This window comes from Sebastes fasciatus, chromosome 9, assembly GCF_043250625.1.
Source record: "Sebastes fasciatus isolate fSebFas1 chromosome 9, fSebFas1.pri, whole genome shotgun sequence".
Lineage (NCBI taxonomy): Eukaryota > Metazoa > Chordata > Actinopteri > Perciformes > Sebastidae > Sebastes > Sebastes fasciatus.
The window spans coordinates 18577980-18596693 of NC_133803.1; the positions used below are offsets into that span (position 1 = coordinate 18577980).

The window sequence follows — 18714 nt, forward strand, 5'->3', positions numbered from 1 at the left end:
AACTGTAAATATTGGTAAATCACATCAATACTGGTTTAATGTTTTTTCCATTTCTTTCGCCTGATTTGCAGTTTGGGCCGGTCAGGCTTGTTAAATAGGCGTTGTCACTTGCTATAAGCACCATAGATGTGGGTCGGTCTCACTACCAACTCGTCAGATACCACCGTTTGGAGGGCTCCTCGGCATCAGAAAACGGCGCACGGACGCACCCTTTAGCAGCAGTACAGTATGTGAAGAACCGGGCTTTCAATTAGCCTAACTCCAATGTAAACCCACCCGCGGCGTTATTCGACTGGTCGAAGCAAGAGATGTAGTATTAATAGCGTGAGAGTCCGTTCAGGGCGGGCGGGAGAGGCGGTGGATGGATCAAACAAACACAAGACTTTCAACCAGGAGACCAGTGTTCGTGTCCCACGTGAAACTAAAAGTAACGTTGACTTATTTTGTCACGTCAGTCTCACGTGACTCGTCAGCATATCATCAGTCCTGCGAGTCGTTATTCACGGGGGTCATTTAGTATCGTCAGCCTCGTAAAGTCAGTAGTCATGTGAGTGAAGTTAACGTCAACCATGACCGTTTCCTAAACCTAACTAAGTGGTTGTGTTGCCTAAACTTAACTTCCTGTGAAAACAGAAGTTTATTTTGAAAGGACACTATGCATTTAACAAGCATATATTGACACGCTTGTATGTTCAAAAGTAAAGCAAGAGGGGTACCCTATGCCTCGGTCTCGATGAGTTGGGAGTGAGAAAGTGTTGGTCAATAGGGGCCTACTACACCCAATAGTAGGTTTTATTATCTATTCACATGGTAGATCACCAAAAGAAGGTATGAAAGAACAAGACAGCGACTTCTAGCGACTGTACTTATTATGACAGGAGCAGAGGCGGAAGTCAGGCGCTGTGGTATAGACAGTATAGAACTCAAAACACAGGGACGGCGTGTAGTTGCTTGTGTTCACAAGCCTTTCACTTTCACTTTTGAAACGTAGTTATTTTAAGCCAAAACAAGAAGTTTTTCACTTAACTTAACTAAATGGTTTTATTGCCTAAACCTAAAGAAGCCTTTTTGTTTGTGTTCAAAATGTTTTATTCAGTTTTACGTGTTAGAACGTGTTTCTTTTAAGTTTCGCTTTCACTTTTACTACGTAGTAGGCCCCTAATGACCCACATCTATGGTGCTTATAGCGACTGATAATGCCTATTTCATGGCCTGATAACAGTCGAATCGGGAGGTTCTGAAGTACACCTTGACTTCGTGTTTTGTCATCCGGCCACTGTTAATAAAGAGGCAATGACTCCCACACAGGAGCTTATATTTTATTTAGAAGAGATTATAAGACTCGCCTTATGTTACGGTCTCAGAAGTGACCGTTCATTATTGTTTGTATTGTTGTATGTTGCTGTGCGGCGCTCTCCCTGTGCTCTTTTCTTTTGGTGCGCTCTGCTGTCCCAAGACGACGTCACGTCTTGGGGATTCCCTTCGGGGCCACGCCTCCGGAACGCCTCATGTGGATGCCCGTCGTTTCCCGCCGTTTGTGGTCCTGCCTCTGACACGTCACATGTGATTAGCCAATCACCAGCCGGCTGGGCCGCGTGGAAAGAATTAAAGGCCAGCTGTGACTAGACCAAGGCGGGCAGTGATTTCAATTGATCTGTTCCCCGTGCCTCTCGATTGTTAGTGTTGTGTATAAGTTCTACTGGAGTCAGTGGACTTTAGATAGTGAAGAATTGTTAACCTGAATGTTAACTAGTTGAGGTACTCGTTTTGTTTGTATTTCAGTGTGCATAGAGCAGTGGCATAATTTGTCTGATTGTTAGGATTGTGCAGGGCTAGGGTGTGTGCCTTCGTTGTCTCATTTTCGGCCACCCTAAACCCTCGTTTTCATTTAGTATTAATTCAACCCATTGTATGTTTTATTTTGCTTTAATTTCAATCACCCATCAATAAACAAGTGATTGCCTGATAACATCGGCTCAATGTTACTCCCTTTACCCCTACACCAACTCCGGGTTGTAACACCTTATATGATTTGTCTGGGTAGATGTACATTTCATATTCTCTTTATTGTCTTTCAGTATTTGCCAGTCGTCTGGTACAACTCTAAGCTCTGTTTGAATTATTCCTCATTGTTTTTTCAGCATTATCTGCTTCATGGCTCATCGCAGTGAACTCTCAGGCACTTAATCACACTGCAGGCTCTGACACAAAATGATCGGTATCTCTGACTAAACAGTATGCAAACCACGCATATATGCATATTAGTCCCACGTATGAATCTGTAGGATCTATTAAAGCATAATAATAATATTAAAGTATTAGCAAAACTTAGAGATATCCAGACAGTAGTTAATTATACCATTGCATACAGCCATTAGTTCAGCCATTAGTCATTGTCTGAGATGCCTGTGTGTCTTCACAGCAATATCATACCAACTTTTAATATGTCAATTTAGCTGTTTAAACGAAATTATTATGACGCACCTATGGTTATTTTATGAATTTCTTTTGTGTGCCGCTGTGAAACATTTAGTAAATTCCAAACAACTCCGTGGGGATGCAGCTGAAATGTGCAAAATGTCACAGAGATTGGATCAACTTTGTGGGACAAAAAGCAATAAACCTCAAAATGTCAGTAAGTTTAAGGAGCACAGAAACAGATTACATTTGTGGAATGTATGCTTGTCAGCGAAAGGGACTTGAGCTAAGGGGGATAGACAGCTCAGTATTGTTGGTTAACACCTGAAATTGCTTTCTGTAGCAAGAATATTTGAGGGTATTTAAAACTTTGTATGACTATCAGCAGATACAGAAGGAGGCAAACTCTCTATGACTTGTCCTTTTGAGTTATTACCACTGCAGAAACAGCCGCCTGCTAAATTTTACAACACTTATGGTCAGAGACTGTGCAAGTGGGAGCTTCTATACTTTCTTCTTTACTTCCTTCTCCTCTCTTACTTGTACGTGGGGGCAGCAATGCAATCACATCTAGCAGCCCGAATGCTGAATTGAGCTGCATTTCAATGAGGCTCACTGAAGTGCCAACAGTGTTGTCAAGCTCAGTATCAGGAGTTGGAAGATGTGCTTGAGGTGTATCCAAAAAGTTCAGTCTCACATTTCGTAGTCAGCTAAAGACCACCATCAAAGCGAGAGCATCTGTAGCTGACAGTAGAGGCGGAGGAGGACGTCTTGTTGCTGCGTTGCATCACATAATATTGAGGCTATTGTCTTTGAATATATTTCTAATGTATCTGTTCTTGCTCTGGGATGGTGATGAGAGGTGATGACTGGGATAGGATTCAGTAGGATATGTTTTAATATAATGGGATAGGATAGGGTAACAGTGAAGCAGTTGCTGCTGTGCCCGAAAATGCTCCTGTGTCTAGTTTACAGCTATTTGCCAGCACTCAGTCATCATTCTGATAGAGAGGGCACCTGTCCAGTCAGTTTCCAAGGAGGAAAGAGATTAAAGTTATATCTCCGACAAAGGAAGGAACCAACACAACTATGTACTGCAAAAAAACAAATACAAATGCAGGTCCTACACTGTAATAATGTATGATATCATGGCAGGTGATGTAGCTGGTTGTGGGACAAGGGTAAGGAAGAAAACATTTTTGAGGAAATTGTTTATAGTCGGAGATTTAGCTGGAGTTGCACTGATATTTTTCTATCTGATTGTGCAAAATACATCCAGATAAATTCCTCTTTTCCCTTTTGTACATAAACTCCAATATAACAAGTAGGGCTGTCAATTGATTAAAATATTTATTTGTTATTAATTGCAAATTAATCGAACATTTTGTATCTGTTCAAAATGTACATTAAAGCTTCAGTGGGTAGAATTGGAGCAAATATGATTCAAAAAAGTTATTTTTATAAAACGGTCACTATATCCTGACAGTAGTGCATGAGACAGGTAATCTGAAAAAAATCATGTTCCACTGTGTCCTCCGGTGTCCTCTTGTGCTCCTAATGGCATCTGCAAGATTTCACAGACAGCAACAGCTTAGATTTTTTAAAGCCTGAAAACAGAGCCATGAGGAGGTGCAGAAGTCAATATGCTGAAAGGTTATTATGGAATTTTTGCCCAATAATACCAAAAATATACTGCCTACCCTCTCTTTAAAGGGAGATTTGTCAAGTATTTAATACTCTTATCAACATGGTAGTGGGCAAATATGCCTGCTTTATGCAAATATATGTATATATTTATTATTGGAAATCATTTAACAACACAAAACAATGTAAAACATTGTCCAGAAACCCTCACAGGTACTGCATTTAGCATAAAATATATGCTCAAATCATAACATGGGAAACTCACAGCTGTCAGTGTGTCAGTGTGCTGACTTGACTACGACTTGCTCAAAACTGTATGGAATTATCATAAAGTGGGCATGTCTGTAAAGGGGAGACTCGTGGGTACCCATAGAACCCATTTTCATTCACATATCTTGAGGTCAGAGGTCAAGGGACCCCTTTGAAAATGTCGTTTTTTCCTCACCAAAATTTTGTTTGGAGCGTTATTAAACATCCTTCTAACAATCTAGCATGACATTCCTCATATTTTCTAGCTTCATATGTTGCCAGTATCTTCACTGTAGCTTTAAAACTGAGCTACAACCTAAAATTCGCAATTTGCTTTAATGCGTTAAAGAAATTAGTGGCGTTAAAAGGAATTGGCGTTAAAGCATTATTATTGTGTTAATTGTGACAGCCCTAATAACAAGACTTTAGAAAAAGTGTGTCTCTTTAATTTTAATTCTAATGGGTGGACACTGGACACCATAACATGTTCTATTAAATGTCAATTACAGCTGGACTGAGTTTCAGGCACAAGAGTTTATCTTGAGAAATAGGAATCTAGAAAAACATGGATGCATTGATGTGTTTTCCGCCTCAATATCCTATATAAAGTTGTATGATGAAAATGTATAAGAGACACAGCACGGTCTGACTGGAGAGTGCGGCAGGATATTGTTTTCAGTGTTGGCTGGGACATGTGGGACTTAGGAAGAATATTAATTTCACCACACAGCTTCATTTGACTCCCTTCTCTATATTAATAGAGTAATAAAATAGATTGGATGACAAAAGTATGTTGAGTATTTAAATCGTTATTTACGTATCTTTATTTCAATGTTTGCCTCTTTCACTCATTACTTATTGGATAAAGCTGGATTAACCACATATCTGTACTCACACAGCGAAACTAATTACAAGGGAATGAATACACTTTAATCACTAATCACTGTAATTTTCAGAGCCATTTAAGCATGAGGTTTATGAGGTTTGTGTCCGACTTTTTTTCTTTGTTTGTGATGTGGGGTTATTATGACATTTATGCTTGAGTATGCGTTTTGCCTGCAGTTTTCATTTAAATTATTTTCCATTATTGTTTTATGTTCTTTTAATAATCAGTTGCCTGGAAGACTTTTGTTTAGTCAAAACGTCGCTAGTAAAAGCTTAAGAGAGCTCTGATTCCAGCGTGCAGGTAGTTTATTTTTATTATTTTCAACAATCAATCTGTCTTGTCCATCCTGTTACACTCAAGGAAGGTGCAATAAAACTGGGATTGGTCTTAAAGCTGTAGCCCAAAGGTAAAGATCAGCAAAAAAATATTTTAGTCACTTCCATTTTTATAATTTACCAAGGTATCGTTTTACAAAACGTTTAGATTGAACTGGAAAATAAGCAGATTATACGCATGGTTCATCGATAGATGTCAGACAGGAAGAAACACATTGATCATCATCCATCATTTTCATCACCATTTTATCAGCATAGTCATGAGAAAGTACACTAAAAGCGGATCCTCTGTGTTTTAAAGAGATCCACTACACTACATTTCTACAAATATTACTGAGGCAAAACACAGAGAACCAACCTACCTAACTGTAAAGAATGAATATTTATGAATCAAAGAGCTGAATTATTTCAGTATGCTTTACACCCACAAATCCGTCACCTTGAGTAAAGAATGAATGATAAAATACTTGAATCATCCCTGAGTGGCCGTTGAGTTCTGCATTTTTCATTGCACTTGTAGTACACATAGAGTTTTACATTAAGGCCAAAAATCACACTGTTCATAGATTAAAACAAATCTTGGATGAATGATGTTTTTCGCAGAGGAAAGCCTCTGTCGTAGGTTACCCTGTTTGGGTCCATTTTAACAAATGATTGCAACCCCCATAGCATTCATAAAACCTCTGTCTGAGGTTGGCATTTATTGCATTATGTGGAGAAGTGGTTAGATTGTATGCTGATGGCATTTGCAACGCCTTCACGTACAGTAGTAACAACACTCTGGCATGAGCACACACACCTACAATTGCAGCAATAACTTCTTTCCATCTCTGATATTTTGACACAACAACTACTTAATGCATCTGTTTGAATGTATTGCTTCAGGTTGACACCAGTGGAGGACAGACTTAAAGACAGCTTTTATGATTTTGTTATGTAAAGGTCTGTATTCATATAAAACATATTCTCCTTTCAGTGGAATTCATCAGTGCATCTGTACACAATAACACAAGTTCAAAATGTAAACAGTGTTTGGTAAAAAAAAATAAAAGTAAACAAAAATAAAGACCAACTATAAGAATACAAATGTCATGAGTCAAATGTGCATTGGTAACAGACGAATCCGGCGACCGCTTTGTGTGTTCTGCCATGTAGTGACGCTGCCATTACTGCCGTGGCAAGTCGTAGGCTGCGTCCGAAATCACATACTATGCACTACATACCCAGTATGTGTACTATCGTTCAACATACTTTTGTGTGAATAAACAGTAGTATGTATCTTTTCGGACGCACTGAACTGTAATTTACGTCGTCAATCCTGAGAGCCTCCTTGCCAGTTGGAGACGTGTAACCATGGTAACCCGTGTCAACCTCATGTGACCAAAACGACGGTTTGTGAGAGACAAAGTCTGAATTAATTCAAAATATATATTACGCCTGGCAAAGTCAAATCTTATACTTACAGTTAAATTGAAGCATTATTGATGTTACAGAGCCGTCCGTCAACGTCTGTTATGAACGTTGTCGTCATTACTGCATTGCATTGTGGGATATTTATGGCGCTGTATAGTCCAGCATTGCATACTGTAATATTTCAGCGGAAATAGTACGCAATTTGCGTACTATTGGTTTCATACTAAGGTTTCGGACATACTAAAATATCTCACATACTGTTTTAGCGTACTAAATAGCATGTTAGTATGGAATTTCGGACGCAACTGACTCAGTGTCTGCTAACTGTGTGACTTTCCGCCGAATGCGTCTTTGGTTGTTCATAGTCACTAGTTGGCGTAGATAATAAACACATGAGTATGAGTCAGTTAACACAGTAAGCAGACGCTTTGAACGTGTTCTGTTTGTGATGCCGACCGATTAATGATGTTTACTTTGTGATCATGAAGTAGTTAGAGCAACTAACACTATATTTCACAATAACGCCACAGTTCGTTGATTGAGTTAATTTATTCTCAAACAGGTTCTTCAGCCCACTAACGCTAGCTAATGTTAGCTAATGTTAGCTAAGCAGTGTTAACTTAGCTGACGTTACTTGTTCACCATGTTACGCTAACGTTAGGCAGCTGAAAACCTGCTCAAATTCTTCCCGAACTCCTAGACATCGTTGTCAAAGGTAACGTTACATAGAAAGTAAATGTAAAAGTAGAAAATTGTACACTTCTTAGGACAGCTTGCATTCACACGTGCAGACGCCACCGCAGTAATGCCGACCTGTTTACCTCCGGTATTTCAGCCGATTAGACTGTTGTCAGGCTATAAGCGTTATCAGTTGCTATAAGCCCCATAGATGTGGGTCAATAGGGGCCTACTACACCCAATAGTAGGTTTTATCATCTATTCACATGGTAGATCACCGGAAAGAAAGTATAAAAGAACATGACAGCAACCTCTAGCGACCGTAGTAATTATGACATGAGCAGAAGCGAAAGTCAAGCACTGTAGTATAGACAGTGTGAAACTCAAAACACAGGGTTTCACCCAGGAAACCGGAGTTTATATCCCATGTGAAACCAACAATGTGTAGTTGTCTTTGTGTTCGTAGTTATTTTTAACCCAAAACACGTTTTTCTTTGCCGAAACCTAGAGAAGTTGTAGTTTTATTGCCTAAACCTAACACAAACAAAACGTGTGTTCAAAACGTAACGTTTCACTTTCACTTTAACAACGTAGTAGGTGTAGTAGGCCCCTAATGACCCACATCTATGGTGCTTATAGCAACTTATAACGCCTATTTAATGGCCTGATAACAATCGAATCGGGTGGGTATTTCCCCGGATTCGTGTATAGGTGACCTGTGTAGTCTCACTGCTTGTTCTTGTGTATGAGATTTCCCACTCTATGAATGAATTTCTCCAGCTTATTTTCATGGTGCCCTCGTGCAGCCCGGGTGAGGTTGTGTTCGATAGATGCCTCGCCTCTAGAAAGGCCTTTGGTTTTCTCTTGAGAGTGTCCGTTTCCAAAGCCGTGTGGGGAGCGTATCGAGGGTTTCTTTTCTAAGAAAGGCTCAAATCGGCTGTAAAGGCGAGTCTCTGTGCCGCGATCTTCGCTCCAGGTTGCTGAGTCGATGCCGGGTCTTGCGCTTCTGTCGAAAACGCTGGGTTTCTTGTGTGCGTCAGGTTTAGAGAGAGAGACCTGTGGCAGAATGTGTTGCTCCTCAGTTCTGAATCGAGGTTTTGAAGATTCTCGGTGGTCATCCTCTATCCGCTTCCTCTGCTGCTCCGAGGAGGACCTGATAGAGTTGGTTGTGCTTTGGCGATGTGATATCCTATCCTCATCCTCAGCTGTTAAGGTGTCTGTGCTGCAACCTGACTTCATACTCGGTGTTTCCTTGACTCTTATTGAATCCTCTTTTTTCTCTGGTATGTTCAGTAACGATTTTATCTTCTTGGAACCGTTCTTTAGGAAATGGTGGGAGCCCATGCTGGTGGATTTAGGTGTTGAATCCTTGCTATTGACATTAAGGGCTGCTGCGGACAAAGTCCTGGATGGCGGCTCCTGCCACATGGGAGTACCGGGGCTCTTTGTGTCTGTGATATTCTTGACATCGTAATGAGAAGCAGATCTCTGATCCTCTTTCAGATTAGACCCGTATCCTCCACTCTGTGCATTTATCTCCACTGTGCTTCTGTTCACTTGCTGTCTTGCGAGAGCTCCATACATGTGACCCGAGGATTCCTTCGGGTATTCAGCATTTGATCTCGGATCGGCCACGCTATGCCTTTTGTTCCAATTATCTGTCATGATGTCTGGGTTTGGGATCATGTGTCCACCTTTAGCTCTGCCTAAGCTGGCGTATACAGAGTTGAAAGAGTTTCTACCTGGACCATAGCCTGCGTTATTCCGATTGTCATCCGGAATCTGCAAACTTTGCTTCTTTAACATGAACTCTTCATTACTTAATCTATTTCCACCTGCTGCTGTTGGATTCCACTGCATAGATGAGTAGTGAAAAGGAGTGTTTGGTGCTGCTGAGGGGTTTACACCGGTGTTCATGTTGTTAATGGGTCTGTTTGGCTCCATTTGCTCTGGTATGGTGGACCTGAAAACAAGGGAAGACCTCATCCTTCCCTGCATGAAGGAGTTAGCCTTGTCCTGTGGTTCAAACTGGTCTAAATAGTCACATGAGTCTCCGAATGGGACGTCAGGGTTTTTGAGGTAAGACTCGATCCTCAAAGTGCGCATGAACGATTTGGATGTATTCTCTAGCGTTGGCATGTTCTGCTGCATGGACATAATCTGTTTGTCGTTGCCATTGTAAGACTGACGCACGTTTTGACCTCTTTGCATCTGTGGCACTAGGTAATTGTCCACGGGGTAGTGGTTTGTTCCATTTACTGTTTCTCGAGAGATATTCCAGTTGCTACCCATGGGCCGGATGTTCTGTGGCATATGTCCGTCTTGTCTCTCCCCAGCGTAGCTGTGCCTTTTCAAGAAGTTCATCGTCTCTGTGGACTGATATTGGGGCATCTGGTTGTGAACACCGATCCCGTTCTCAATATGGCGCCCAAACTCGTAAGGTTCCTCTTCTAAGAGCCTGTCCTCGAGGTTTCTCAGGCCTTGTTTCCTCTCGCAGGTCTTCCGATAGACTGTGTTCAGTGTATGCCTCAACTGATCCCTCCGCTCAATTTTTTGGGGAGAATGAGAATTTGGCAAAATCTGTCGTCCATTTAGACCGTTGCGTTGGAACAAACTCTCTGGGGGGCAGAGTTCAGCTGGCACAGTCGACCGGGCGAAGAGTGTTCGGAACTCCTCATCGTAAGACTTCACCAGGAGGCCCTTGATGACCTGCACCATGCTCACATTAATCTTCTCAAATGACCATGTGAAGCTGCGAACAAACATGAAAACATGATTATTTATTGATTTAATGTGGAGAAAACAGACTGATGTCACTCTTAAAAAATGTTGCTTTATGTGTTGGGTTTAAGTGTAACTTGTTATCCAGATGGAGCAAAGAAGTACAGACATATTATTTGAAAGGATTCACTTCTTTGTAAAGAGTTGCTTTGTGTTGCCACATTTTCTAGAAAGATCAGTCAACTTCTTCAAAAAGCATCAATAAGAAATGATGACAGCAATTTTGTGGAGAGCGCCAGTAAATGTAGTGCTTTGCTTTAAAAGTGCATTCAGTTTATGCCTCAGTAGTCTGCAGTTTTATTTACCTGTATGAGCCATAAATCGCCGTGTGGCAGTCGACTAAAAGAAACTTCTGCTCCATTGCCCCATGAAATTTAGCTCCCGATCGACAGAGGTAATCCTGACCTTTCACAGTGCGCACCCTCATGTTCTGTGGTCAGAGCAGTGAAAGGAAAATGTCAGAAAAAATGTATCACGGTTACATCTTACAGCAGAAGGTAATAAGTATGTCAATCATCAAATAAAACTCTGAGAAAAACAGATGTTCTGGGCAGATAAATCTGATGATTTGAAACATGTTGCATTTGTTGAGTCCCTCAGTTGTTGTTGTTGTGTGATAGGCACTTAATGTGAACTCAACGGGTGTGTTTTAATCTTTAGCATCTCTTGCCAAGAAAAATAATTACGACTCCACCCAAAAAAACTGGAGAAACCAGGTTTGAAATAAAATTCAAAATAAAAACAGTGAAGTCTAACACTGTTAAAAATTACTCTAATCAACATTTGCACCTTTGTATGCAAGTGTAAAAAAAATGCCAGTTCACATCCCCTCAACAGTTCCCCCTCTTGTTAAAGGAAAAGTTTAACGTATCCTCATACAACGGTTTGTATCATAATTTTTCATGTGTTTTCCGACAAATGTCCAGCCACATGTGACATACTTGTCAATTTCGGCTCCAGTCTTTCAAAATAAACTTCTGTCTTCACAGGAAACAACTTGGTTAGGTTTAGGCAACAAAACTACTTAGTTAGGTTCAGGAAAAGATCGTGATTTGGGTTAAAATAACTGCGGGAGTGGCGTAACTGAAATACGAAAGTTACGTGACAAATAAATCAACGTTGACTTCTGGTTTCACACGGGGTACAAACACCGGTCTCCTGGGCAAAAACTCTAGTGTTTTTTGATCCGCCTATCCACCCCGACCTTCCTGGTTCACAATTACGTAGATTTAATACAAATTGATTTTGTGGGATATATACTGTACGAATTACAGTGCATTACTTTTCGTAGGTACAAACGGCATATGAGACCAGCCTGAATAGACAATAACATAATAGTAAAAATAATTTTAAAAAATGTTGTTAACTTTATAGATCATTTTAGAAAACAACATAATAATAACAATAATAGTTTTTTATTATTTTTTTAAATATAACTGTAATGGATGTTATAATCAATAATGTTAGTTAAAATTCAGAACAAAACAATTTTTTTTTTTAAATCATATACTCACTCTGAGTTGTTGAATTTTGACATCTTGATTTTCAGCCATCTTGAGGAAACTTTTCAAATGGTAATCGTCCAGAAGCACGTAGACGGGAACTCCTCGTACAGAGGCGTCCACAGCTTCTTTGAATATATCCACATCAGTGAACATGTCCATCGCAATGGCAATGACCTGCGGGGACAAAGTGAATAAATCATGATCAGTTCAACAACGTGCCAAAGACCAGAACGCATTTGACCAGTTTACACTTGTGAAACCTGTGAATGACCTATTTAAGAACACAGTCCCTGTCGTCATTTTTTAACATTAATAATAAATGTGAGTCTGACAGCTAGAAACAGATCAAAACCTCAAAGTGAAAAATGGTATCATAAACGGAGACAGACTAAGCATATGCAGTGAACGTAACCAATATGGTTTTACTGAGATTGATACAGAGAAGTGAAGGATATCTGGGGATAAACATTTTTTTATTGATCCCAAATCCATCTGTCACTCCTGGAACAGTTTTGCGATTATTCGAGCAGCCAGGTTAAAGGCTCTTCTCTCTCATTGCACTTGCGATGAAAGTTCATCAGGATAATGTGCAGTTTGAAAATATTGAATTTTTCGAAGAAGCAACATCATACTGTGTGTTCCAGTAGCATGTAATGAGCTCATTAATGAAATCAGTCCGACTATATCGTATGCTGTTTGGACTCATTTTCTTTCCCTCGTTTAATTTCCTGTGTAGGAGGTTTCTGTCCCTCGAGATGAACCATGAGAAGTGTTAGTCATTCTTAATCATGCATGCAGCATCCAAAAAACGCAAACATTTATACAAATGTTATTCATCCCCCAAAAATAGAGAGACATTCCAGCTGTTCCAGCGACCAGTGATGTATTTATCCGCATTTGGATTACTTTACACAGCACTGGTTTGTAATTATGTGGAAAAAACTAAGAGTTTTATAAGCTCTTTTTGAGCTGTTATTTTGTTCTCTTCAGATCTCCCTGTCAGTCTTTTGCCATGTAAGTAGGTGTAACTAAGTGCAGCAGTAACAAGGTTGCACAGATGCAGCAGAACATTAATTGTCTACTTACCACAATTTTGAGCTACGAAATTAGTCTATGATTCATCGTGACAATTTGAGAACTAACTGAGGCGTTAACTGTGTAATGGAGATGACTCTAATGTAGTGCTCGTAAGGTTCCCACACTTTCTTGTCATGATGGTAAGTTGCAAAACCAGATTCTGACCTCAATAATCCCAGCAGACACTCCCTAAACTGAAAATTGAGAGCAACAAAGGTCTGTGGACATGCCCTGATCGGTAAAGGTGCTTGCAAAATACTTTAGAAGAGCACAAACTAAACAAAACATCTGAGGCAATTTGCTGCTCTGAAACAAAGCGTTATCAGTCTGAACACCACATATTAGAGCTCTGTCTTAGCACATCGATGCAGGTCGTTTGGATTACCTGTCTCGCATCCTGAATATGCTTCCGAATCACCTCTTTGATGGTGGGGTTGTTTTGTCTGGGTGGATTAAAGAGCAGATCTATATTTGTCTGCGGTGTTTCATGCATGACCTCCGGCCACCCCAAATCCAAGTCTGGCGCGTCCACATCCGAGTGGACGGGCCAGTACGTCCCCGAGGATGACGTGGTGTCCGATGGACCGGTGATTTCCTCTGCATGGTTTTGAGGTGGGAGTTGTTCTGCGTTTGCAGTGATGAAGAGAAGCTCTTCCTCCGAGAGGAAGCTCCCGATACGTTCTCCCTTGAGGAACTCCTGGTAACTGTCTCTGCCGCCGCTGGCCAGGCGATCGATCGCCAGGCGGTATGTCTCCTTATAGTGGGGTGGGATGTAATCCTCTGATTTTAATTCTCCCCGCAAGGAGGACAGCATGGATAACTCTGGAGACTCCATCGCCCCAGAGCGTGTCAGTAGGACCTGTCAGTTAATGGAAATCAATGAAATGATGTCAGAGGATCAGAGAACAAACATTCTAACATGCTGAGAGACTGGCTCTTGTTAAGCGAAATGAGGCAAAATAAACTGTATTCAAAGGTTATATTTAGGGCTTTTAAAGTCAACGCGTTATCGCAAATTCATTTTAACACCACTAATTTCTTTAACGCATTAATGCAACTTGCGATTTTTAGGTTGTAGCAGGCTCAGTCTTAAAGCCAGAGCAAATGTACTGGCATCATATGAAACTGTAAAACCTAAGGAATCCATTGGTAGAAGAAAGTTCTTATTGTGAAAGGAATTTGAATAATATTTATCAGAGTTCATCATCATTGTTGCAGCACACTGAGCACAGAAGCCAGCTTTGGGAAAACATGCAGTCTTATCTGCCTCACTGTTTTGAACCTCTATGCATTAAATTTCTATTCCTCTACTCACTTTGCATTTTTATTTTTGCATGAATACATCTGTTTTTTTCATTAGATTGTGAGGAAGTATCTCCTTACACTTTGTAGAAACTATTTATGCATTCAGAAAATGTAAAAGCTTGGTGTCAACTAGGACTGTGTATTGGCAAGAATCTGGCGATATGAAATGTATCATGATACAGGGGTTACCATTCAATATATTGCCATACTGTAAATAAATTACGCTAAATTTTGGTGAGGAAAAACTTGCATGGCCATTTTCAAAGCGTTCCCTTGACCTCTGACCTCCAGATATGTGAATGAAAATGGGTTCTATGGGTACCCACGAGTCTCCCCTTTACAGTCATGCACACAGCTGTTGTTGCCTGTTGGGCTGCAGTTTCCCATGTTATGATTTGAACATATTTTTTATGCTAAATGCAGTACCTATGAGGGTTTCTGGACAATATCTGTCATTGTTTTGTGTTGTTAATTGATTTAAAATAATAAATATATACATATATTTGCATAAAGCAGCATATTAGCCCACTTCCATGTTGATAGGAGTATTAAATACTTGACAAATCTCCTTTTGAGGTACATTTTGAGAGGATATAAAATGTGATTAATTTGCGATTAGTACAACCTTGCTTCTGTTTTTCATGGTATGTAGCCTATGAAATACATTTGTAGTTCCAAGTAAAACTGAATCACAGACTTTAAAGTAGATAATGATAGGTTACATTAGAACAGAATGGATAAATAGTGTACAAAATCTCAATAAACCAACTGATTCAAAGTTATTCAGGAACTACTTCCTAACTTGTTTCTCAGTAGTCAGTCAGGACCTTGTGGACCTTTATGTAAAGGTAACAATGTTTGTTATGCTTCTGCCGCGACGACAGTCGTGGCCGGAGGCATAACAAACGTCAAGGATGAACTGATTTGATTTGGTTGTCAAAGGTCACTTGTGACCTCACGTCCGGTCCATTCTTGTGAACGCGATATCTCAAGGAACGCCTTGAGCGAATTTCTTCAAATTTGTTAAAAACATCCACTTGGACTGAAGGAGGAAGCGATTAGAGTTTAGTGGTCAAAGGTCACCTCACAAAACACATTTCCGGCCATAACTCAAGAATTCACCTGCTAATTATAACAATTTCACAGAAATGTCTAACAGGATAAAATGATGAAGTGATGACATTATGGACAGACATGGATGAAAATTGCCTCGAGGTATACAACCACGAGACAGTAATTATAGTTTACGTTGGGATTGTGTCTACCACAGCAGTAAAGAGGCCCATATATTCCAATATGTTGAGTAATGTATACTTATTATTTCCATCTATAAGACATTCTTTAACAGTATCATACGGCACATTAAATGACTGTTATTTCTATGGATTAAAACATTTTGCTTCCAACAAGCCAGATCATGAAAACTGACTCATCATGATCAGACGCTGAACCTGTTCACAGTCTGGAGTTTAAGGATGACTAGCAGCGAATGCCCAAGGGTGAAATGTTTTTGCTGCACCTGTAATGCGCCTCGAACTTAAGGTGGGGTGAAACAAAAACAACAGTAAAACTAAAGGTCATATTTCTTCCACGTTCATCAAAGATGTTTTTTGTCTATAATTCATAGACCAAGTAAAAACTTTGTTACCATCTTTTAAATAATTTCTTGACAAAAAGAGGAATAAAATGCAGCTTTTTTGTGTTTGAGTGAATCTCTCTATGACAAATGTCAGGTTAGCTTGCAAAAAAACCTTTAAAAAATTCATGTTTTAAGATTTCATTCCACTACTTTTACAGTATAAAACACCTTGAAATGATATTCGATATTATAAATCCGACCTCCCTGGATGAAAGCAATCACACATTGACATTTTAAAGGTTCAAGTATTTCTCTTTAGTAGAGATGATATGTTATCTGTCATGTCTGATACACCTAAATGTCAAGAGAGCAGAGAAAAAAGTTAAATCTGTGATTTTAAAGCAGCTATACGGCTCAGACGCTGACATGGGAAAGTTTGCTTAACTTTTGCTTTCAGGTGAGCTTCACTGCCGGTATTGCAATGGTATTATGAGTACAGCCGTTCCCTGTTGTTGTTTCAGGTATAGACTCTTTTATAAGACCTTGTTGCTGTGATTGTACAATCATACATTAACATTTTCAACTAAGTTTTAGAGGTTTGTTGCGGCGTATTTAATCATAATCCTACACTATACATCACAACCTTGTACAAACAGCATATTTACTCACACATTTTTATCCCTAACCACCCACTGCTCAGAGAATTCATTTCAGGTGCTAGATATTATTACTGACACGCTGCCTCTTGCTAGTCACAACTACATTATCTCATGCTCTACAGCGGTAACTTACATTTGGTTTGTGAACTTTGTGAAAATCCTCTTGACTGCTCCCAGAGTATCCCGCTTAGATTTGTATGTATGTTCAGCTTATGTTCAATATTTGGAGAGACTGCCAGCTGGAAGAAACAAAGACAGGGAGGTGTCTCAACATGATAAGCAGTCTGCAGATGGAGGGTGTGGATTCCAGTTTTGACATGCAAATGGTCTGGCTCGAAACCTGCTCACAGGCAGCCATAAACCTGTTTGAGACATTTAGCCACTCCCCTCCTTCCCTTCAGGGACAAAGTGCACGCTGACGAAAATCAAGATAATGACAGACACAAAGAGGCTTTGATGGATACTTCAGGGGTTAATGGCGCTGGACCTCATCAAGGTGTTCTGTTTAAAGCTGTGAAATGTGTACAAACTGAGACAATAATGCATGATTTTATTTAATTTACAACATTCACTTGCTTTGTATCTTGATACACTTTAATCCTACTTCAGATGTGGCTGAAATATCAGCATGGACCTATTCAAACTGTGGTAGGGACACATCTGTAGGGAGCAAAACAAGCACTTCTGATGTCCTTGTAAATGAAGGAAGGATGGGGATGGAAGGAGATTGAGTGGTGACATTCGACATCCTTCACCCTGTCTGATCGGCTTTCTCTGAGTTTCTTAAGAAACTGGCTCATTATGTAACATCGGCATTCTTTGGAAAAGCTGCAGTCACCAGCGTCATTTCACAAGAACTAACAACAACATAAATATTACCTTCAAGGCTACAACACAAACAGGTTCAGTGTGACATTGTTCAATGGCTGACATTATCACAAATATTTGTGGTTTCATGAATATATTTGTGCAAAGTTTCATATGTTTTAGATGGATTCAACTTTTTTCACTTTTATATTGGCCTTTGATTGTGTTCAGTAGCACATAATGTTATGGTAAACATTTCCACTGCGAACACTCAGACTGTGCTCATACATTCATAACACTGTGTGAAAGCAATCACAAGTCTTCTTTTTTAAAGTCTTCTGCCCTTCAGGAAAACCTTCTAAAGATTCATATAAAAATTCATTCAGTCTTTCTTATTCAGGAAATATACAAAACTTTTTAAAGAGTTTACTTCAACTCTATCTGTTGTCACCGTGCCTTCAGATTTATAACCTACACGCGGAAATCATAAGATTAACGGAACTAATTAATCTGAAATATTTATAGTTATTTTTAATCAATACATTTTGGCCTTGCTCAAATTGTTCAACCTGAAAAAAGTAATTTCTACATTTGCTATAATAAAAATAAAATTGAGAACAGCACATATGTGATAAATTATTCAAGTGATTATTACTGGAGGTGCGTTTTCTATTAGCCATTTCCTAATTCGGCTCGCAAAATTAAATTTTGCTGCTTCAATTAACACTACCCACCAGGCATCGATGTGACAGGAATAATGTTTTAACCTCCGGTGGTGGAGGAACTTTAGCGTTTGGATGTCATCCAAAGTATCTACAGTATCTCCTCCATCAGCCCCATAGCATTTCTCAGGTCAGCCCAGGTTTGTATGTAAACTACCCTGAGGCGCTAAATAACATTTGGTTAGATGACACCAGTCCTCCCTCTCTCTGTAGCATATACACACATGCACACACATGCACACACATGCACACACTGATCTCACCACTATATGCCTGCACATGCAAATACACACTGCACAGGTGATATTCACAAAGACACCTTCGCCAGTCTGCAGCTCGAGTTTGAGAAAGAGCTGAAACATTCAGTTTAATCACTAACAATACTCAAAGGAATACTTTGACATTTCGGGAAATATGTGCTTTCTTGCCGAGAGTTAGATGAGAAGATCAATTTAACTCATTTCTGTACGCTGCATATGAAGCTACAGCCAGCAGCTGTCTAGTTTAGCTTAGCATTAAGACTGCATATAATAAAATCGTCCTACCAGAATCTCTAAAACTCATTAACATGTTTTATCTTGTTTGTTTAATCTGTACAAAAGTGTAAAAAAAAAACAATTCAGCGATTCTGTTCCCTTTGGACAGAGCCAGGCTAA

General features: G+C 39.7%; 1 protein-coding gene across 1 annotated transcript; it reads right to left on the reverse strand.

Moving 5' to 3' along the window:
• Positions 1-5764: 5764 nt before the first annotated feature.
• Positions 5765-16815, reverse strand: fam83b (family with sequence similarity 83 member B). The gene is made up of 6 exons (XM_074646397.1): positions 16663-16815; positions 13372-13845; positions 11919-12083; positions 10710-10834; positions 8264-10375; positions 5765-7852 (listed from the first exon to the last, which is right to left on the reverse strand). The coding sequence occupies exons 2-5, from the start codon at positions 13819-13821 to the stop codon at positions 8350-8352; spliced, it is 2766 nt and encodes a 921-aa protein (XP_074502498.1). The 5' UTR covers positions 13822-13845; positions 16663-16815; the 3' UTR covers positions 5765-7852; positions 8264-8349.
• Between the last annotated feature and the right edge of the window lie 1899 nt (positions 16816-18714).

Bases quoted from the DNA above. Each gene is read 5' to 3' on its own strand.
- fam83b (XM_074646397.1), bottom strand. From the start codon at position 13,821: ATGGAGTCTCCAGAGTTATCCATGCTGTCCTCCTTGCGGGGAGAATTA. The intron at 10,835-11,918 runs GTGAGTATATGA...CTCTGACCACAG, and splicing joins TCAAAATTCAACAACTCAGA to AACATGAGGGTGCGCACTGT. The intron at 10,376-10,709 runs GTAAATAAAACT...GTTTGTTCGCAG, and splicing joins GCGATTTATGGCTCATACAG to CTTCACATGGTCATTTGAGA.